Consider the following 23,601-nt stretch of genomic DNA (forward strand, 5'->3'; position numbering starts at 1 on the left):
TTTCGGGACCCGAAATAGAGTGTTTCGGGACCCGAAATGTGTGGTTTCAGGACCCGAAATAGGGTGTTTCAGGACCCAAAAGTGTGGTTTCAGGACCTGAAAGCTTGGTTTCGGGGCCTAAAATGAGTAGATATCATGGTTTTCATCTGATTATCTGCTTCATGGATTTTTAAATGTTTATCTTTTGTTTTTGTAGGGCAAATAAACGGAAAAAAAAATGCCCAAGAAGCAGCTCCCAAAGTCGGAATTCCCAAATCCCCAAAAGCTCCCAAAGTAGTTCCGAAATCCCCCAGAGCAGCAGCTCCCAAAGCAGCCCCCCACAACTTATTTTTAACTAGGACATCGTCTTTTGGGCTTTTCAATCTTCTACAACTGCTGTCTAAGGAACAAAAAGAGGCTGTGAAGTCAATAGGCTTTGGCCATCTACTTTCATTATCGCTTTCAAAACGCCATAGGGAGATCTCTCGTTATCTAGTCAGACAGTTTGACTATGATAAATGTTCATTCACTCTAGAGAATGGCGAGGAAGTGAAAATCGAGGAAGAAGATGTTGAAATGATATTGGGTCTCCCCAGAGGGGAGCGGTACATTGTAGAATATCAGAATAACGAGACTGATGACAAGTTGAAGGCATTTAGGACTCGATGGGGTAACCCTGTTAATGGCGCTCCTTTAGTGATTGTTATGCCGATGAAAATGATTGAGAACAAAGCTGCTAACAACAATTTCAAGATAGACTTCGTATTATTTGTTGTCAGCTGCTTTCTCTGGTGTGATCACCTAGGTCAACTATCCAGGTATATCTCATTTCTATTATTTTCATTTGCATGACAACATATATGACATGTTAATTAATCCTAAAATATGTTTTTTTCACTTGCATGTATAGAATTCTGAAATCTATTTCAGATGTTCATAATATCAAGAAGTTCAATTGGTGCAAATTTGTACTTGAAGGATTAGTTCAATCATGCGCAAAAGTGAAGGAGAATGAAAAACGACATTTCCAAGGACCACAAACGTTCCTTATTATAAGTTATCACTAATTAATTTCTCTATTTTCAAAAATAATTGGTTTTAATATATGTTTGTTTTAAGTTGTGCTACGTGTATAGGGTGAGCAACCCTGAATTGAGAGGAGTTAATGAGCGACGATTTCCAATACTGTCATGTTGGAATGACACGACGTTGAAGTCTAGGCTGGATACAGAGTGGGAAAATGGAGGATTCGGACGCGGAAGCGTTGTGGGACGAATTCCACTACTAGGGATGTGGGGGGAGAACGATGAGGATAATGATGGGGGAGAACGAGGAGGAGGAGAATATGAATGAGGAGCATAATGATGAGGGGGTCTGAGACCCCAAAGGCAGTAGTAGCAGAACCTAGGAAGAGGTCACCACCTAGGAAGAGGTCAGAACCAATGCATTCAACCCCTATGAATGATCGCCTACCACCTCTTAATATAACACCTCTGAACACAGCTCCGGACTTAGATAGAATGACTTTTACAGAGAATTTGGTGTGGGATACGAAATGTACAGTGATGCTTGAAAGAGCCATGAGGAAAATGGAATCTTTAAGTTCAAGCTGGGATACAACGCCATTGTATGACAATGCCATGCACATCATTTACAGAGCAATGGACAAGAATAAACTTTTCAGGGATGCCATGCATAAATACTTCAAGGATCAAACACTAACTGAAGAGGGGGGTGACAAAGAGGCCGGTGACAAGGAGGCCGATCAAAATGAGGCTGGTCAAAATGAGGGGGGTCTTGATGAGGCCGGTGACAAGGAGGCTTCTCAAAATGAGGGGGGTCTTGATGAGGCCGGTGACAAGGAGGCTGCTCAAAATGAGGGGGGGTCTTGATGAGGTCGGTGACAAGGAGGCTGCTCAAAATGAGGGGGGTCACAGTGAGGGGTGTCACACTAAGGACGATGGAAGAGAGGTGGCTCCAAGAAAAAGAAGGAAAAATCTCGTGCGAAAAATGAAAGTTTCAGCACACCTTAAATCTCAATATATGACGCAGAACAAGCCGAAGAACTTCGAGTCTGCCCAAATTCATGAAGTTGCACATGATTTGGTGGTACAAAAAGAGGGTGGTCAAGAAGTTCCTAAAGTGGTGTTGAAAGGAAAAAAATTGGTCAAAAAATATAGAAAATATCCCCTCGATGTCATGAAAATTCCAGCACGCCTTCAATGTCAATATATGATCAAGAACAAGCAAAGAAATCAAGCTTTCTTCGATTATGTCATGGTAGATTACCGAGATGAAGTCGTTTTGGGGTTCATTTATGCAAATGAAGATGATGAGAATGCGAGGTAAATCAATCTTTCTTAGTTGAATATTGGTTATATTATGTTGGTTATAAAAATTGGTTGTTTCGGGCCCCGAAATAGGGTGTTTCAGGACCCAAAAGTGGGATTAAGGGTCCCGAAAGTGTGGTTTCAGGACCTGAAAGTGGGATTAAGGGTCCCGAAAGTGTGGTTTCGGAACCCGAAAGTTGAATTCTTATGTGTTTGGCTGTTATGGTCCTGAAATGGGTGGTTTCGGGACATGAAATGGGTGGTTTCGGGACCTGAAATGTGTGGTTTCGGGACCTGAAATTGGTGGTTTCAGGACCCGAAATGGGTGGTTTCTTGTCCCGAAATGACTTATTTTAACTAGTTTTCTTCATTATGTGGTTTCATGAAGGAAGTATTGTATGTATCCGAGCATACCAATATCAACATAGGGCAATTTCAATCCATGAAAAATAAATGCCATGTTGAAAGTGGTATTATTGATGCGTGGGCAAACATGATCAGTCAGCACTGCAAATCATCTTCCGAAGGGAAAATCGTTTTTTCAACAGTCGTTTCTATAAGTCTCTATATCTTTCATTGTTGTTTAAACCAATTGTCTTATTGTCATGTTGATTTCATTTGTAGTACTTTTGGGCACTTAAAAAAGTTTGTGTTGAAAGAATAAATGAAGAAATGAGAATTTTCAAAATAACACCCGAAGACATGAAAACTACTAATCTGGTAAGTCCAATATTTTTATATTATCTTATTCTTGCTCATATATGTCATCTGAATCTTGGTGATATTTTTGCAGATATTTTTCCCAATTTTATACGAAAGTCATTATTATGTTGTTGTCATCAACATTGCGAAGAAAGTAATTGAAGTCCTCGACAACCTCCCACTGAACCCAGATATAGCATGGGAACATAAATATGTCACAATTCGGAAACTGGTAATGTTGAAGTGTTTTTTTACACATAATGTATGTTAAAGTGTTTATTAACTTCTTTGGTAAAACATGTACAAAACGTTGTGGAGTTCTTCAATACTATCGACCAAGAGATCGCAACCCAAATTGCCCAATTCCCGGTCAATGTTTTGAATTTACCTTGACAAAACAGTTCAAATAAAACGGATTACGCAATATACTGCATGAGACATATTCATACTTACATTGGCGATGCAAATTGGGATTGTGGTATAACCATAAAAAATGTAAGTTACATATTTTCACATTTTATTTGTTTCACAAATCTTTAATAACCGCTGAATTATCATTTTTTGTAGGCAAAGGGAATGCTTGAAGCTTTTTGAGCCAAATACACCGCAATGATCATCCGTTCAAATTTAAACCAAAATCTGAAGAACATCTTAAATAAGTTTGTCAACATTTTAAAAGAAGATTGTCCTGAAACGTATAAGTTGTATGTAAAGAGCTAATTAATTTAGTACATTTTTGTCTTCAATTATTTTATAGTCTTCAATTATAATAAATTTAAACTAAGTATAAAATATAAACTAAGTTACAAAAACGCCATTTCGGGACAAGAAAAATCGGACAAGAAAACCAGGTATAATCTAAGTTAAAAAAACGTCATTTCGGGACAAGAAAACTCGGACAAGAAAACTAAGTATAATCTAAGTTAAAAAAACGCCATTTCGGGATAAGAAACTCGGACAAGAAAACCAAGTATAATCTAAGTTAAAAAAACGCCATTTCGGGACAAGAAAACTCGGACAAGAAAAACCAAGTATAATCTAAGTTAAAAAAATGCCATTTCGGGACAAGAAACAGGTGGTTTCGGGACCCGAAATGGGTGGTTTCAGGACCCGAAATGGTGTTTCTTGTCCCGAAATGGGTTGTTTCGGGACCTGAAATTGATGGTTTCAGAACGACCATTTCGGGTCCCGGAACAACATTTCGGGTCCTGAAACCACCCATTTCGGGACCCGAAATCGATGGTTTCTAGACCCGAAATGAGTTGTTTCTTGTCCTGAAATTTGTTGTTTCTTGTCCCGAAATGGTGATTTCGGGACCCGAAAGAGACAACAACATTATCAAATAAGTGACAACAACATTATCAAATAAGTACTATATTCGTTAAAGATATGATAAAAATGTAAAAATATTCAAAGTGACAACAACATGTTCAAATAAGTTACTATCTTCGTTGAATGTTATCCCCACACGCATTATCTTCGACATATACTTGAGAGAACAAAAGTGATGTGAAGGATAATTGAGTTGAAAGTGGATCATTCCATTGTTGTTGTTGTTGTGTTGAATCCAAAACTGTAGATGTTGTGGTCGCATTTCCATTCTTTTTTGATCTCAAAGTCTTGGGGATTTTTTCAATTAAAGATTGTTTCCTCTTTGTTGGTGGTCGTCCTCGACTTCTAACTTTGTTAGGAGAGTGTATCAAAATGGATGTAGCGGGAGATTGAAATGGAGATGGAGATGGAGATGCTTCTGTGTTTTGGTCTTTAGATGCTTCAGTGCTTCCAAGATTAAGTGACATAAACTGTTCCATCAAGCCTTTTATTCCGTTCATCCAAAAAGAACAACTGACTTCAGATTTTACTCCAACTTGTTGAACCTCCTGCATCAATCGAGTTAGACTATTGTGATGTTTTTTTCTTCCACAGACATATCTGAATCATAAATGTTAGTGATATTTTGATACCCAAGCTTAATATCTTTACGCCACCGGTCCATTATATAATACATTGGTACCTCATTCACCCAAATTTTTTTCAACACAACCATGATATGCCTACACAGAATACCTCTGAACTCAAACAATCGACATTGACATTTCACATTGCAATCATTTTCGGTGTAATGTACTTTATATGAAACATCTCTTACATGTTCTTCATTAACCCCAAAATGATTTCCTCAACTCTAAATATACAAACTGACCCTTCCTCTTCAATGATTGAGATGTCGCACAACATCAAACCTCTAACTTCTTCTTGAACCAATCTAAATATATCTGGAGTGTAGAAGGTTTGGTATTGCCTTTCAAAGGCAAATCCACTGACAATTGGTATCAAAAATTAAACGATTGGAAATCCAATTTCTTTTCTTTCTCGATATTTCTCAACAGAGCCCTATCATATTGCTCGATGAATTGTTTGAGGGATGTTTTGGACTGCACATAGTCATCAAAGAAGGCGTTCATACTTTCATTCCGTTGAGATGTTGACATCCCGACCTAAAATTGTCCTTTGACATAAACAGGTATCCATTTAGATCTTTCCAAATACAAAGATTTCAACCAAACATTGTCTTCCAACTGATAATCTTCAATTAGTCTATTTCAATCCTCTTCGCATTGTTGAATATTTATGGAATTGTATACTATGTTTTTCAGCCTCTTCTTTATTAGATGGTATTTAGTATGGCTTCCAAGTTTTATAGGAAGTTTCTTCATTATATGCCACAAACAAAATCGATGATGAGTTTCAGGAAATACCTTCTCAATTGCAATCGCCATGGATCGACATTGGTCTGTGATTATGGCATTTGGAGGTCTATCATGCATACATTCCAACCAAGTTCTAAACAACCAAGTGAAAGAATTTGAATCTTCACTTGACAATAACCCACATCCAAACAAAATGGATTGACCATGATGATTAACACCAACAAACGGAGCGAAATGCATGTCATAGCGATTTGTCAAATAGGTTGTATCGAAAGAGATAACATCATGAAAATCTTCAAAGGCAGCCCTGCACCTACTATCTGCCCAAAACACGTTTTTAATTCGGGATTCCTCGTCCAAATCAATAAGGTAGAAGAAGTTTGAGTTCCTGGTTTGCATTCTTAAGAAATAATTAGTGAGTGCTTCAGCATCCCCACTCCCTAACCTCAACCTTCGTACTTCTGTAACGTAATTTCTACATGTCCTCTCATCGAAAGAAATGTTTTCATACCCTCCAGCTTCAACTACAAGTGATTGAAATGTTTTGGCCACAGTTATTCCAGCTTCATCGTTTGTATTCAATCTTCTCTTTACATTTCCGTCAATTACTTTGTAGGATCTAACATGACGTATTCTCTTAGGGCTTAATGTATGGTTATGCTCAAGAGAAATACTTGTTATCACATATTCTCCTTCATTTCGAACAACAACATTAATCTTTGCTTTACAATCTGTCTTCGTTATTGGTCTAGGCTGATGAAACTTGTTTTTGGATTTCGATTCTTTCATAAAACTTTTGGCACAACCAACGCTGAAGTATTTCCTCTTACCACCTACATTTTTGCTCCTTAACTTGGTAATGCCGAATCCAGTTAAGTGGGCATATGATGTGTAGAATTCAAGAAGTTGTTCTTCGGAGGAAAATGTCATTCCAACACTAGGAATGTGACTGCAAAAATGAAGTGCAACCGTAAGAAAAAAGTCCATAAACCACCCATTTTGGGTCCTAAAACCACACTTTCAGGTCACGAAACAACACTTTTGGGTCCTGAAACCACACTTTCGGGTCCTGAAACAACATATTTTGGGTCCCGAAACAACACATTTCGGGTCCCGAAACAACACATTTCAGGTTCCGAAACCACCTATTTCGGGTCCCGAAACACAACAGTTTTTGTCCCGAAATGGTTTCGGGACAAGGAAGGACCCTTTATTGTCCCGAAACCACCCATTTCGGGACAAGAAAGGGTCCCGAAACCCAACATTTTTTGTCCCGAAACACAACATTTTTTTTCACGATACCACCCATTTCGGGACAAGAAAGGGTGGTCCTTTCTTGTCCAGAAACCAACCATTTCGGGACAAGGAAGGATCCTTTCTTGCCCCGAAACTAACCATTTCGGGACAAGGAAGGACCCTTTCTTATCCCGAAACCACCCATTTCGGGACAAGGAAGGACCCTTTCTTGTCCCGAAACCACCCATTTCGGGACCTTAACTGACCCTCTATAGGTCTAGAAATGGTAGGTTTCGGGACATTTTGACACATTTAAATGTACATTTTTTATACCAATTGGGCAATCGGGTACCTTTCGGGTTCAACAGGGGTGGATCTGTTCAGGTTAAGTTCTTCATCTATTGGGTTGTTCAAGTTCGGTGCTTCGGTTTCCTAAAAGTTCAAATAGTTCTGAAATAAATCCATAAATCTTTAAATCCATAAATACATCTATAAAATATAAACCCTAGATCTGTAAAATGTAAACCCTAGATTTGTAAAATCTAAACCCTAGATCTATAAAAAAAATAATAAAGATCCTTAAAAAGGATACCATGGAGAAGTAAATGCAACCGAGAGAAAAGAAATAAATGCAGCCGAAAAGAGAAATAAATGCAGTTAGAGAAAAAAATAAATGATGTCGGATACGTTTCAGAGAGAGAAATAAATGCAGAAATATGAAACCTTATTAGTGAAAGAGGATTTGCACAAATGTAGAAATAAATTTTTATTTTTTTGTTTTTTTTTGTTCTTTCTCTCCCCTAGTTGACAAATCTCACGATTCGTGGCCTTACTTTCGCTAAGGTAGTCGTTGAGATTATCATACCTCTTTTAAAAATATGATAGAGTTTATTAAAATAACTAATAAATTGGTAATCAAAATATATTAATTAATAATGAAATAATTTTATAAATATATTAATTTAAAATATTAAGTTTGTAAGTTTTATTCTTAATCATAATGATAGCATTTAACTTGATCAATATTAATTTATTATTATTATTATAATAATTTATTTATTTATTTTAAATATGAGAAGAAGTATTAATATGAATAAAAGAACTTATATTTAAATTTTTAATATTATATTTTTTAAACAATTCAATTGTTTTGTTGAATTGATTTTATATTTTAGTTATTTTTTATTTAGTTACAAAATTTATTTAAATAATATTACTTATAAACGTAGTTTTTTAAGTTTATGTTTGACATTTTTTTATTTTAAATTATTATTATGTTAATATTTTTTTATTTAGTTTAATTTTAATTATTTTTAAAATAGTTTAGAGAATATTATTAGAATCACATCAAATTTAAATTTATTCAAAGAATCTAACGCAATATATCTTGGATCCATAGTTTATATTGAAGTATTTAACATTTGTATTGACTAGTTGAATTTCTAGAACTTTATTAATATTAATTTTAATATTTCATATCAATTCAATTATAGACAAGTAACTAACAAAATTATTTTCAAAATATAACTGTTGGTTTAGGCAATTTTTTTTTATTTACTTAATTTATTTTTAATATATTATTAGATTGAGTATTAAATTAAATTAAATAATGTTATTTATTTTTTATAATTATATATATATATATTAACAAATTTAATTATATTTGTTACTTCAAATCCAACTTGAAGTGTTTTCAAATATCAAAATGTGACTCGATAACTCAAATTTGACAAATTTTCTTCAAATGGGAACACTATAGCCTCAAATTCTTTTGGAGTGAAATATCAATGGCAAACAAGTAGAAATCATTGAGAACAATTTTGAACATAAATATCAATTCAAATAGATAAAATAATGCAAGAATCCTAGCTTGTCAAAAGAAAAGAGGAAGAATCCTATTTTGTGGGGACATCTCTCTTCTCCTCACTCATCAAACATATTGCTTCTTCCATTTTATTTTCAACTTCATTATTCTTTTCTTGGCAGCAAATGAGAGCATCAACTTTTTTATGATCAATAATACCTTCAAAGCTTGATAAAGAATTGTCATTGTTTGAAAGTTCTTCACTATCATCTTCATCTTCATCTTCGTTTTCATCTTTATCGTCATGATCATCTTCGAAAAGCTCCAACTTCTCATTTCCACCATTACTAGCAAGCTGTTGTAACTCGCTTATTGTGGTTTCAGAATCAAACAATTTTATGTTCTCCTCTTTCATTTGTTTAGCATATGCTTCATAGTCAAAACCCTTTTCGCTTTTGCCACCAAATATTGGCTCAAGCTTGTCAACATCAAATAAGTCTTCCATTGTCTTTTGGCCTTGTGGGTGGTTTGAGAACACAAACTTCACTTTCCTATATGTTTTTGGCTCAAGAAATGGCTTCACCATCTGCAAGGAATTTTTTTTATAACAAGCCAATTTGATAACGGGTAGTAGAGAAACATAAAAAGTATAACAACAAACTAAGAGTTGTTGTCAACACGAAACACAATTCCCTTCGTTAGAGTGTCCCGAACCTGATACATATTTTGAATTCCTTACTGATCATGACTTCACTCGCCCTCTATCGAGAGTAGGCCAATATGACTATGTTTGAGGAATTATGTATTTTATTTACCACTTAGGCCGGTCTTAGTTGGTAATTGAAATCTTAGGACTTTATTTATGTGGATTAATTGGATTTAATTCAAATAAACCATCCACACATCATCATCGCTTCTTCAATCACATCAACATTTTAGTCATTTAACTCAAATAATCCACTTATTCATCAAACAAGTGTTTTCCCTTCAATATAATCAGTGACTTACATCAAACAAGCTCTTAGTTTTTAAAACTTGGGCATGTCTTTGTTGATCATGGCTTGTAAGAGACCTTGTTGTTTTACCACTTCGATTTTTCCACATATTTGTACTTTTCAAAAAGAAAAAGAAGAAAAGCTTACCATCCAAAAGGACTCAAAAACTTTAGGAGGATTGTATAGTAGTGCAAGACCCAACCTCTCCGGATAACAATTTTGCAATACACGAGCCGCATCTTTCGTCATCTTAACCGATGCTTTAGACATGTTCCATCCTTGAAAATCAATGAGCCACACCATTTGTTCTTGATCGGTTGGTAATGCCATTATGGCTCTCTCAAAGCAATAAACCAAGTGCTTGAGTTGCATAGCCGGATAAGTCAACTTGCTCTAATAATCAATCAAAACCCAATAAGAATTTAGTCACTAATCACCTAAACTTTGAAACTATATTACCTGTAAACCTGGTCTCATAACAAGCACAGTTCTTGAGAATTTGTCCAAATAATTAGCTATATAAAGTCTTCCTTGCTCAGCTTCACCAGCAATGTCATCCTAAAACCAAACCAAAAAGCAATTCAGGACTTTCATCAAACACTTCATTGGCTTGTTTGATGTTTGGTATCCCAAAACTCAAATATCTTATCGCCAATCTAATCATCAATTTTATCCATTTAAATACCAAAATTATCCCTCTCTCTAAATTACCTTATCATTTCTCACTCTAATACATAATTTTCTCACATTCACCGTATCCTCTTAACTCAATAGTAAATTAGTCTTAAAATTTTAAAAACAAATTTTTTCATAGTTTTTATCGAACAAGGATTTTTAAGAGAAACCCCGAGTAAAACCCAAAACCCACCTCCCTGTCAAATAAACAAACACATACCCATTTGATCTTATCTGGTCTATATTCCAATCTCCATTTAATAGTCTCCTTTAACATCTTGATTGCTTTCTTCGTGTTCCAATTCCTTGCTCTTAGATACCTATGAATTGATGAATCGGAACACAGAACCGGAAACTTATCGACAATAGGACCAATCATCTTCTTAACCTCATTTATCTGGACAGAATTCTCATCTATCAAATTCATTTTATTTAAATTTGAATTGATAAAGGAAGACGAATTAAGTAATTATACCTTGGATTCCTGTTCCAGACATGAAAGGGTCTTCTCTTTTCTGGACGCCATCATCATCATCAACAACTTCAAGGGAATTTTCAAATCTGCTCAGAGTGTAAAGAGATGATCATTAGCTTTCAATTCATGTATGATCTTTCAATGTAAAGTTTAAAGTGAATGATTGAATCAAAGCGTCAAGAACATTCGGGTAATTGATCGTTTCGAAAACTAATTAAAGGATCCAATGTAGTAAACTTTTGTATGAAAAAAGGAAGCTTCTTCCGTTTTGCTCTGTTATAACTTTGTATGGTTTTTAAACAGTAGAATTTTAACTAAGCCCTCATTTTATTAGAGAGTTTTCAAATCTACCTTTAAAAAAATGGTGTCCGGAATAAAACTGATTTTTGTATATATATTTCAATAGAATATCTAGTCTTAACTAGAACCTTGTTGGTTTGGATAACGATTTTTTTTTGAAAATAATTATTTGAAAAATAATCATTGATTGTGATTTTATAGAGATAGATATATTTTTGAATAAAAAAACTTAAAAAGTATTATTATATAATGATAAAATAAAAAATAATAATTTAAAATAGAAAATATTTTAATTAATGATGGATAAGAAAATAGAAATAAATCAAATAAGAACTAATATTTAATGTAAAAAACTTTTTTATTTCAAATCTAAATCTTAAATCTTAGTGTTCAATTATTGTGTAAAATGACTTAATAAATAGAGTCGGACTATGAGTTTGATAACTTTATTTTATTTTTTTTCTCACTTTTAAAATAATACAAATTATATAATATTTTAATGTTAAAATTAATAAAAATTATTTAAATTTTTTTGGTAGCGGTGATAAGAGGTGGATATCCTCGTGCTCTCTGAGGTCTGAGTTTAAGCCCGCCAGACGATAAATTATGCGTTTAATTAACTAATTAAGTGTGTTTGTGAATTATGTGCTTAATTCGCGAGAAATTAATCATACTCCAAAGAATAAACGAAATCCAACATTTAAAAAATAAATTAATAATATAAATAAGAGTTTACGATTCAAACATAAGAAAATATGATGTCATTACTATAAAGACAAGAAGGAAAAATAGTTTATCAAAAATATATTTTTTGTGTAATTATAGTAAACCAATAAAATGAACTACAAAAATATAAAAATAGTTTAAGATAATATTTTTACTCACTTGGTAGAATAGTTTAATTTCAAATTTGAACAATATCTCTTTTTATTATCTTCATTTTGCATATCGGTTGGTCTGTAATTTTCAATTTTTAAAAAAAAAATTACTAATATTTAAGAAGCTTTTGGTGAATTTTTAGATTTTTTGGTACAAGCTTAAAAAGATAAACAACCAAAATGTAAGTAATGATCAAACTCCCAATTTAAGATCCAAAATTAATTACTTTTTTAAATGGGTTTGATTTCATTACTTATATATATATATAATATCCTTCAAACATTAAAATGACCCATTTAAATAACTCGAAATTAAGTTCATATATATAAACAATAGAGAGAAAAAGAAGAGAGAACCAATGTATGTACCTTTGGGAGGAGAAATGGCCACGAAATTGAAGAGATGAGGATAAGGGAAAGAATGTAAGAAATATAGGATATTATATATATTATATAATTTGTTTGACCAGTTGTTGAAGACACTCTTGAAAGTTGGTTCTTTCATATATTTTTTATTTGGTTATTTTTTTTATCATGTTCTTCTTTTGTTAGGTTTATCTAAAATTTTCATATCTTTCCTACCAAATAAAACAAATTAAATAATTTTTAAAAGGGATAATAATTATAATAATATTAATATCACTTTGTTTTTTAACCTCCTATTAGAAATTTTTAGTACTAGAGGTTGCCTCTTTTCTTTTTCAAAATTTTATTTAGTCAAATCGGATTTTTCGTTTTGAATTTTTATAATTAGAATAATATTATCGATTTTTAGTAAGTTATTTTAGTGTTGCTTTCTCGAGTTTATGTAAATTCATTTCTTACCACAAGAAATATGAAATTACTAAATTTGGAGTTATTTCTTTTTTGTTTAATAAAAAGTTATTGAAACTAATATTTCATTTAAATAATATTTTATTTAAAAGGCCCTAACATATATTTTTTTTTATTTATAGTTTATTTATAGGGAAATTTGAGCAAATGACCCTAAAAACAGGGTAAAATGCGGAAAGTGAGGGTGAATAAATTAAATAGCACTGGTGACCCCCATTTTTTTTAATGACATTTATACCCTTGCGTAACGCAACTCTAGTTGCGTGACGCACTCGAAACCCTATAAAGTCATAATTTTTTTTCATTTTTGATTCATTTTCTCTCTCATCCAAGTCTTCTCCGCCGTGAACCTTAATGGTGGCGGAGAAGACTTTCTCTTCTTTTTCATCACCGAAGAACCAATCGAAGAGGCACCGTCGACCATTCCACTATATTCAATGGCATATAGTTGCAAAGAACTTCCAACGGAGACAAGTTTGTACAGCGTGGAGGATTTTGAATAAATTGACAATTCATTCGATCATTCCACTATATTCGTTTATATTTTGTGTTTATTTCGTTTACATATGATTATTTGTGTTGATTTCCTATACATATGATTGTTTGTGTTGATTTCCTTTACAGAACGTCATTGATTCGTCCTGATTCGTTGAATGCAGGTTGATTGGTTGGTAGGATGCGTCACGTAGGATGCGTCAAGTAGGGTACGATGCGTCAAATTTATTTGGATTTTATATAAAAACCCAAATAAGCCTCGACGACTATTCATGCTCTCTCTCTCGCACCTGCCTCGACAACGCACATGCCTCGACGTCTCTTCCCGCTCGTCTTCGTCTTCGTCTTCTCGTTCATTCATTGACTTCATCAGGTTAGTTTTAGTTATGTTGGTTTATGTTAGGGTTTAGGGTTGCGTCTTTCTTGCAAATGGTTCATGCATGATTTGTGTTAGGGTTTAGGGTTGGTTGCTTCTTGGTTGCAAATGGTTCATTCATAGTTTATGTTAGGGTTTAGGGTTGCTTCATGCTTGCAAATGGTTCATGCATGTTTTATGTTAGGGTTTAGGGTTGCTTCTTGCTTGCAAATGGTTCATACATGGTTTATGTTAGGGTTTAGGGTAGGTTGCTTCTTTCTTGCAAATGGTTCATGCATGGTTTATGTTTAGGGCTGCGTCTTGCGGTTGCGTCAATCAGTTGCGTCACACAGGCTGCGTCACGCAGGTGACTGTTGTTTCTAGTTATTTTGACGGTTGCTTTGCTTCTCCTTTGTTTATATTTTTTGTGAAAGGTTTTCACAAACATTGTTGTTTTTGTTTTCCCTTTTGTAGATGGCAGACTTCACGGTTTATGATTTTCCTGGTAGAATTTCATTGAAATCTGTCATAGCCCTAAAAAAAGTATCTGATAGGTTTGAATTGCTGGATCTTATGGAGAGGGCTCTAAATTCCCAATTTCAGTATTTATTGAAAGGAGTCCCAGACTTGTTGTTCTCAGGAACAATTTTACATCAGTTGCTTCTTCGGAAGGTTAAAGCCAATTTGAATAGGATGATTTTCAACTTGAATGAGGAGGAACATACTTTTGGTATGAAAGAGTACGCATTGATTACAGGCCTCAACTTCGACAGAGTGCCTGAATACAAAGATGAATGCCGAGGTTGTCCACCCTTGCTGATAAAATATTTCTAAAGGAATACGACAATTCAAATGCAGGAGTTGAAATCTATTTTTATGAAATGCACCGATAAGGAAGACGCATGGAAGATCGGGCTAATCTGCTTGATTAACCATTACCTCTTCTCATATGACCCAAAACGGATTTTAAATGTCAAAATCATCCATATGGTTGAAGATGTTGAAGATTTCCTCCGATTTCCATGGGAAAAGTTGTCCTTTAGATTCACCATGAGGGGTCTTGACCAGGACATGAAACACCACATGTTCGTATATATGTTCAGGAAAGGGAGTGGAGTTACTAATTTTTTGCTTATAACGTTTATGGGTTTGTACTAGCACTACAAGTGTGGAGCTATGAGATTATTCAAAACTTTGTCCCTAGATTAGCCACAAGGAAGAATGTTGATGGCCCTTTTCGCCCAATGATACTATTGTATCAATCCAAAAGGAAGAACACATTTCAGGAGGTACAATCTGCCTTTAATAGCTCTGTGTTTTCTAAGATAGAATAGTCCTCCACGGAGACGAGTTTGTACAGTGGGGAGGATTTTGAACAAATTGACAATTCATTCGATGATTTGTTTGAGGGAGTTACTGATGGGGGGAGAAAGAGAAAGGCTGAATCAGATGAAGATGAAGATGTTGATGAAGATTAAGATGAAAAACCTACTATTGTCCAACCTTCTAAGAGGAAGAGGAAGGTTGAATATGATGATGTATCCCCCCAGAAAAGCAGCCACCAAGCGTCGTAGCCTGCGTCACATTAGTCCCCCATCCGCAACTTCAGCACCTCCATCATCACCGGCACCGGCACCGGCATCTCCTGTTCAGATAAAGAAGGATGTCGAAGAGATAAAGAAGGATGTCGAAGAGATGAAGAAAGATGTCGAAGAGATGAAGAGAGACATAAAAGACATCAAATTGAATCAACAAAACTACTTTATTCTGTTTGAAAAGATGATTCTCAGTCTAAGCAACCAGTTCGCCAACCATGTCACCAACCAGGTAATTCGCCAACCTTTTGAGCTTTCTGTTTTTTACTATATTAGATAGAAAAAAATGTTCTGTTTGGTTACTGCGTGACGCATCATGCGTGACGCATCCTGCTTGACGTAACTGTGTGACGCATCCTGAATCTAAATTCTTTTCAATTTTGTAGCAGGAGGAAAAGGAGAATGACATTGGTCTGAATGACATTCGTGATGAAGAAAAGGAGGAAAAGGAGAATGACATTGGTCTGAATGACATTCGTGATGAAGAAGAGGAGGAAAAGGAGAATGAGTATATGACTGTCCACTGGATACTTTGTGTTGTCCGTCTACAACAATGGCGCGTAGACGTATATGACTGTGATCCTGAATGTTATGTTAATCTTGATGAATATGTGCAACCAATGTGCGAAATGATTCCGGTTATATTTGACAAGGCATTGCCTGATGAAGATAAACGAAGATTTCCTCTACTTAACCCTGATTCCGTTATGCCATACACAAGACTTCTAGAGTCAGAAGTCCCCAAAGCAATTAAGAGTGGAGATTGTGGTGTCTTTGTACTAATATATATAGAGTACTTGACTGCAAACCTGAATCTAGCAGAAGTGACCTCACATGAGATGAAAAGTTGGAGAGAAAAGTGGGCGGTGAGGTTATTTCATGGACTTGTAGAACCATAGGTTATTTATGAAACTTTTGTAATAATATCAAATTTTTGTAATGTTAATCCCAAACTTTTGTAATATGGTTGATGTAATGATATCAAACGTTGTTGATGCTATATATGTTATTATTTCTAGGTTCTACACTAATGTAATAAGCTGTTAGGCATTTGCGTTGAAGTTGCGTTACGCAGTTGCGTTACATAGTTGCGTCACGCAACTGCGTCACCATTCTACGTAACGCAGTTAAAACCTTTAGCAGTTATTTGAATGCACCCTGTATTACATCAGCCAACTAACACCCGAAAGACTGAATGCACCCTGTATTACAAAGACTGAATGCAAACACCATAAAATGAGTCTACAAAAACAACATTAACACCACAACACTTGACTTGGTAATAAGTCTACAAAAACAACATTGATATCCTTGATACACTACACTTGGTAATAAGTCTACAAAAACAACATTAACACCACAACACTTGACTTGGTAATAAGTCTACAAAAACAACATTGATATCCAGAAGCAACATTAACACTAACAAGTTCATTTAAGCTAATGGCTCGTACGATTGAGATGATGACTTGTATAGTTGAGATGATGGCTCGTACAGTTGAGATGATGATGGCTCGTACATTATAGATGATGATGGCTCATTCTGCTAAGATGATGATGGCTCATGCTGCTGAGATGATACTCTTGTTCTTGCAGTAGACGGTGCAGGCATCACTGCTTTCCATGTTGCTCTATTGTGTCTTAGACATGCACATGAACTGCATCGTCTCGGGACCTTACGGACCTCACCTTGAGATGTCCTACGTTTAGTTTGTGGTCGACATTTCTTAACCTTCACAGGTGGTTTTAGACACACGCGTTGTTTGATAATATCGGGAAGATTCCAATTCTCTTCATCACCAACCGGATAACATGTCTCCGCATATGCATTCAACCAAGATACAGTTGTATAATACCTATGAGAAGAAAAATAAAATGATTAAAAAATAGATTAAATAAATAGGTTCAAAACGATTAAATACCTTGAGCATAAGTCATAAGAAACCACATTAATGTGACGGGCAACAGTCAGTGCATGTGTACAAGGAAGACCGGAGACTTCAAATACCCTACAAGTGCAGTCCTTGTCCTTCAAATTGACTTTAAAATGTGCCTCATTGTCATGCACATATAACTCGAATCGATTAAGGGATGATACAGTATAGAATCTGGCCTTCTCAAAACTATCACATAATAAATTTTCATACGTTGGAGATAAAAATTCTTGGTGGTTGGACACTTTTTCTCTTCTTTCATTAAACCATACTTGTAATGTTGTTCTTAAAGACTCAGCCATTGCTGAAATTTGATACTTTCTGGATTCCCTGCACTGACTATTAAAACTCTTTGCATAATTGCTTGTGAGTTGATTGTATCGTTTACCAGGGAAATATGCTCTACTCTATCTTTGAAACCCAATTTCTTCCAAATAGGCAGCAATCCTATGATCTTTAACCCTGATCTTGTCAAAAAACCGATTAAAGTGGGGGATAGTGTACGCACGAGAAGCCATATCAAACTCCACATGACAATTATCAGTTTTGAATTTGGCCATAATATTCATCTTTATGTGATATGTGCATGCACCGTGGTGTGCTTCTGGAAAAACAGCACACAAGACATTGGTGATGCTTGAGTGTCTATCGGATACGAAGACGAGATCATCAACTAATCCAATTGTTTCTCTAAGTTTTTGCATAAAATAAGTCCAGGAGTTATTATTCTCTGAATCAAGAACGCCGAATGCAACATGATACAATTGCTCATTGGCATCCAATGCAACAACCACCAATAGTTGACATCCCATCTTGTGCTTGAGAAAACTGACATCAACACACAATACGGGATGACAAAAGGCTTTGAAACCCCTAATTGAGAAGCCTAGAGACATGAACATATACTTGAAGTGGCCGAGCTCGTCTGTTTGGATATCTGTTATGGTACCCAGATTATTCTTCTCCAACATGTATAGGTATGAAGGCAATTTTCCATAGGAATCCTCTACCGTTCCTCGCACCGCCATTAAAGCCGTTTCCCTTGCCCTCCAAGCCTTATTATAAGTCAAAAACATTCCATAAACTGACTGCATGTCTTCAATTATTTTCTTAGGCAAGTGGTTATGGTGATGGTCCATGTACTTATCCTTCATGCACTGCCCAATAACCCATGCCGGTATTTGCATTTTTTTCTCCGGCCTCGACAAAACTGAGCATGAGTGTTGTCGATTGAATTTCTGATTCTCAAACATCTCGCAAAACTTACCTTTCATAGCACGTAAGCTCCACTTGCATGTCTCATCCATACATTTCACATACCAAAGATGATTTCGAGACTTTTTCACTTTGAATTCAAAATGATAAGTCATCGCATATTTATATAGCGTCAGTTGAAGTTCTTTTTTAGTATCAAATAACGCACCGACTTCTAATACGGTTTCACTAGTTAATGCCAATGCAAATGAAGGGTCTGTCGGTGATATGTCTGTCGGGTCTGTCGATGGTGTACCCATTGATGGTCTTGCACTGGATGGTGTACCCATTGACGCTCTTGCACTAGATGGTGTACCCATTGACCCTCTTGTACTAGATGGTGTACCCATTGACGCTCTTGCACTAGATAGTGTAGGTATTGATGATGGGTGCGGCGTGCGTGCAATTGCTGGTGCAGGACTAGTAGTAGCTTGGAAGTCACTAACCCGTTCATAATTAAAGTCAATAACCCGTTCATAATTAATCAGTTCATGATGAGCCCGTTCATCTTCTTCTCATTCTCCTTCATTTTCACTTTCAAATAAAATCTGTTGAGAAACAACTCGAGAAACAACGCCAGGTATAGTTTTTTAGTAAGTAATGGTAGTGTACTATCTTGACTTGGGTACTTCTCTACTAATAAGACACAAAGTGGTGACGAATGTGACGAACTTCGACCCGAAATCAACCGTGATAAATAGATCCCCACATCTTTATCTCCCTCAATAACAACAGGGGGAAGTTTTGCAGAAGGATCATACATGACTTTAATCACTAAATCATATGTAGACTTTTCCACGTTAATCGTCTCATAGATTATATCAATTAATTCAGCAAATGTAGTACATTGGGGTATATCCATAGTTTTGCATGATTTTGCAGAGAAAGATCTGGTACCATCGGCTGCAATTTTCCACTCTCCATTGTACACAACAAATACGTCAACAAATACTTCAGCTGCAATTGAAAAAATGATACTATCAATCGAGAGACACCGTAATAATGAAATGCAAGTAATAACTATAAATGCTCTGGAGTGCGTTACGTAGATGCATAACGCAACTACGTGACGCAACTACGTTACGCAACTGCATGGCGCACCCGAATTCCGCCGCAACGGTGGCATTCACCTACTCAATCCCTAATCACTAAACCCTAACAAACAATGCGTCGAAAAAGAGAAATAAAGGAAGGAGGAAGAATACCAGTAGTATCGGACATCTCCAGCGGACATCTCCTTCGTTGGGATTCCGCCGTCTTCGTTGGGGATCGTCGTCGGGGGTGGTCTTTTTAGAGAGAAGGAGGAGAATGGGAAGTGAAGAAAGAGAATAAGAAAGAAAGAAATGGGAAGAACTAGAATTTTTTTTAATTATATAGCAAGGGCATTGTGGATTTTTCACAATGCCCTCAGGTGCGTCACGCAACTGGGGGATGCGTGACGCAATAGGGGCATTTTCGTCAGAAAAAAAGGGAGTCATCAGCGCTATTTAAATTATTTACCCTCAATTTCCGCATTTCACCCTGTTTTTAGGGTCATTTGCTCAAATTTCCCTATTTTATATATATATATATATATATATATATATATATATATATTTATTTATTTATTGTATGTATATATATATATAATCATTTATCATTTAACCGAACATTTTTTAAAATTGATTAACCACCAACAAGCAATAAATTTCCCAATTAGCTTAACTTCTATCAATAAATTCTACCTATTATTTGAGTTTTTTTTTGTAAATTTCAATATAGAGGATTGAACTTTCTACAATACTTATGGTACTTTGTATGAGACTCAACCGATCCATGCCTTGCTCCTAAATGAAATCTGCTATTTTTTTAAGATTCATATATCTATCTTACCCAACAACTTATTTTCTTTTTTAAAGATGGAATAGTATGAAAATACAACTTAATTATTTCAATAAATAGTAAAAGAAAGATAAAAACTTTAGAAAAAAATATGTGTTTTCTGTCATTTCATCAATCATTCACAGTTCTAAAAACATCTCAATGATTCATTCATGGTTCTAAAACATCTAAAATAGAATCTATTCATAGCTAGATTACAAAATTCTCAAATCTCACTAATCAAAAAAGAGACTTTAAGTCCATTACTTTTCAAATTTTCAAAGTTACCAAAGAAAGAGCCAACTTCTAATTCTCATTCTAATGAGAATAAAAATCGAATATGACTATCATTCTTAATTCTCCCCACTCCACCTTTAAATGCATCGTTAGCATCATCCTTCTTATCTTGTTGTAACTTCAACATCCTCTCTTCTATGGTATCTTTCGCAATCATTCGAACAACCTTAACTTTCTCGGTCTGCCCAATCCTATGAACCCGATCCATGGCTTGCTCCTCCACTGCAGGGTTCCACCACGGTTCAAGAAAATACACGCGAGAAGCAACCGTCAGATTTATTCCCACACCCGAAGCTTTCAAACTCGCAAGAAAAATCGTCGCCCCGCCCACCACCGAGAACTCTTTTATAATCTCGCCTCTCTTTTTCGCATTCATAGACCCATCCAAACGTAAAAACTTAAAACCGGCCTCTCTCAAAGGTTCTTCTAGCATTATCAACATTTTCCTAAACTGCGAAAAGATAACTGATTTCCTTGAAGGCTTCTCGTTTCTAGATTCGATTAGTAGTTTTAGCAGTTGAGAAACCTTTGTCGACAACTTGGAATTCGGAACCTTAATAGGCTCATCGTTGTCTGAGACATCTTGGGGAGCCGAAAAGAGATCTGATTCTGATAAAGGGTGACGGCACAATGGGCAAGCACGTCTAGTATCCTTCAGTGTTTTCAAGATGCAGGTTTTACAAAATAAGTGGGCACAACACGTGATGATCATGTTTGTTGTCGGACACATACATATGGGACAATCGAAATCTTCCCCTTCTTGTAAAAATGCCACCATCTTTTTTAGTAATTCTGGTTTGTTCTTCACATCTGCAACCACGCATAAAACAGAACCATTCAGAACTTTTCGGTTCTTTTAAACATTTTTAGTTCATATGCATGTTCTCTTGCATACACAATACTAGGTAAGGATTAAGGAAAATACCTTCTATTACAGATGGGAGCAAGAGTTTGATATCTGCAGGGCACAAAGCGACATCTAAACAGACCTGGCGTAGGCGTAAGATTAAAGTGAGTATACTCGTACAATTGTTTGTTAGACTACTTAGACTAATATATTGCGAGGCAATAACCCCTGCATCTTTTTCCAACTCATCGTACAAAGTTCGTTCAGATGAAGAAAGTTCCACATAGCAAGTCTCTATAGACTTCTCTGGCAGCAATCCAGCTAAGCTTCCTTCTTTTGTTCTCCTTAAACTCAATGTTGCTATCAAAGTCTGTCATACCAACAACATAACATCAATTGATTCACATGAAAATCATTGTATTTGCATCATAGAACAATACATAATCAATCACCTGCAAACGAGCGAGTCCCACTGGAAATTCTTGAGCAAGTGGTCTTGAAATCAACCTCCTCCAATAGCATCTTATAGAAAATGGCTGGAATCTTAAAAAGGTCATAAAAGCAAACAAATCAAAAGATCCATTCTGTACCGGTGTTCCGGTGACAGCCCACCTCATCTTAGCACTCACGTTAGTAACAACGCGACTCTGTTGAGTTTTGAAATTCTTAATAACATGTGCTTCATCCAAAACAAGCCGCCACCATTCGATCTTCTTTATAGGCGACTCTTTCCAAGATTCTTCAGAAACTAGAGTTGCATATGTTGTTAAAACAATATCATATTTCTGAAGTTCTGTAGGATCATCAGTTCTTTCACCATGATACATATACATCTTCATGCTCCCTGGTTTGGTATGATCTCCTAATTGAGTTACCCATGTTGAAATTACAGATGGAGGACAAACAACCAAAGTTGTTTTCAAACTCTGTTTTTCTACCTTCAATTTCTTTCTTGAACTTTTAGTTGGTTGTTTATCGAAAGCAATCAAGGAAAGCAAAGTTAGAGTTTTACCCAATCCCATATCATCTGCTAAGATTCCGCCTCTCAATGGATGGGGACGGACTCTGGTCTGATGGTTTGTCAATACATTAACATAAACCCCATCTTTCTCCTCCCAAAAAGGAGGCAACTCGTTTGATGTTTCTTGGTGAACTAACCATCCCAAACCTTCTTTCTGATGAGGGAGGAGTTCCGATTTGATTATATCATATGGCGGTTCCAATTTCTCTAGCTCTCTCTTGCTTATTTTCTTGTTCATCAGTTCGAATATCTCATCCACCTCTTCCGGAATCTCCCCTTTTCTACTCCCCCTCACCACTACCGTTTCAGACAAGCAAAACCCAGCATCATTTTTAGATATTAACTGTAACCCACCTCTGGAAAGTTCTGATCGAACCGTGTTGAACTCCCCACGTCGCGCGAAGATGTTCACTTGAACCCGGAAATCGAAAATTGGGCGGTTTTCCCTTACGGAATTGAGAGCGATGCCGTCGACTGTAATCAGATTCTGGTCGATAAGCGGTGCAAGAACAGACGCGACTATATTCTCTATATAACCCACCTTAATAGTACACGTATTGAATACCATAATTGCGTTGGGTTCGGAGGAATTCTGAGGCTCTCTTACCAAAACCACCATCTCCCGGCCGCTGATTTTTCCACCTTCATGCTTAATACCGTCGATTTGGCATGATACGAATCCAAGCAGGCTTTCAATGTCTTCTTCGTCAGAGTTTGAAAGATGGTCATTCTCATCCATAACTACTTCTTGGAATGGCGTAAAAGTTCCGGTGAAGATTTTGGAATTCGGACCGCTGCTTCTTGAGTGAAAGAACCCCCCGCCTCTGTTTGAAATTTCAAACTTTAACTTTTTAAAAGCTTTAATTAATAATTATCTTGATTTATGAGCGGTTAGGTTTGATTTGTTTATTGATCACTTCGTTTTTATTTTATTTTTCTTTCAATTTTCATATATACTTGTCATGTTTATGTTAATAAAAGTTTTTATTATTATTAACTAGAAAAATTATCCATTCAAACGGAT

General features: G+C 35.6%; 2 protein-coding genes across 2 annotated transcripts; both read right to left on the reverse strand.

Annotated features, from left to right (window-relative positions):
* Positions 1 to 8,674: 8,674 nt before the first annotated feature.
* LOC124922047 (phosphatidylinositol transfer protein 3-like) lies at positions 8,675 to 12,493 on the reverse strand. Its single transcript, XM_047462772.1, has 6 exons — positions 12,455 to 12,493; positions 10,908 to 10,993; positions 10,653 to 10,829; positions 10,217 to 10,315; positions 9,905 to 10,150; positions 8,675 to 9,348 (listed from the first exon to the last, which is right to left on the reverse strand). Exons 2-6 carry the CDS (start codon positions 10,965 to 10,967, stop codon positions 8,854 to 8,856), a joined length of 1,077 nt encoding a protein of 358 aa, XP_047318728.1. The 5' UTR covers positions 10,968 to 10,993; positions 12,455 to 12,493; the 3' UTR covers positions 8,675 to 8,853.
* Positions 12,494 to 20,666: 8,173 nt separating this feature from the next.
* On the reverse strand, positions 20,667 to 23,371 carry LOC124922049 (putative SWI/SNF-related matrix-associated actin-dependent regulator of chromatin subfamily A member 3-like 1). Its single transcript, XM_047462774.1, has 3 exons — positions 22,009 to 23,371; positions 21,635 to 21,926; positions 20,667 to 21,519 (listed from the first exon to the last, which is right to left on the reverse strand). The coding sequence occupies exons 1-3, from the start codon at positions 23,314 to 23,316 to the stop codon at positions 20,726 to 20,728; spliced, it is 2,394 nt and encodes a 797-aa protein (XP_047318730.1). The 5' UTR covers positions 23,317 to 23,371; the 3' UTR covers positions 20,667 to 20,725.
* Positions 23,372 to 23,601: the final 230 nt, after the last annotated feature.

This window comes from Impatiens glandulifera, chromosome 1 (assembly GCF_907164915.1).
Source record: "Impatiens glandulifera chromosome 1, dImpGla2.1, whole genome shotgun sequence".
NCBI lineage: Eukaryota > Viridiplantae > Streptophyta > Magnoliopsida > Ericales > Balsaminaceae > Impatiens > Impatiens glandulifera.

Excerpts from the sequence above, each read along its gene's own strand:
- LOC124922047 (XM_047462772.1), bottom strand. The coding sequence starts at position 10,967 with ATGATGATGATGGCGTCCAGAAAAGAGAAGACCCTTTCATGTCTGGAA. Across the intron at positions 10,151-10,216 it reads TTATGAGACCAGGTTTACAG|AGCAAGTTGACTTATCCGGC; the intron begins GTAATATAGTTT and ends ATTGATTATTAG. Across the intron at positions 9,349-9,904 it reads TTTTTGAGTCCTTTTGGATG|ATGGTGAAGCCATTTCTTGA; the intron begins GTAAGCTTTTCT and ends AATTCCTTGCAG.
- LOC124922049 (XM_047462774.1), bottom strand. The coding sequence starts at position 23,316 with ATGGATGAGAATGACCATCTTTCAAACTCTGACGAAGAAGACATTGAA. Across the intron at positions 21,927-22,008 it reads TGGGACTCGCTCGTTTGCAG|ACTTTGATAGCAACATTGAG; the intron begins GTGATTGATTAT and ends TTGGTATGACAG. Across the intron at positions 21,520-21,634 it reads GCTCCCATCTGTAATAGAAG|ATGTGAAGAACAAACCAGAA; the intron begins GTATTTTCCTTA and ends GCGTGGTTGCAG.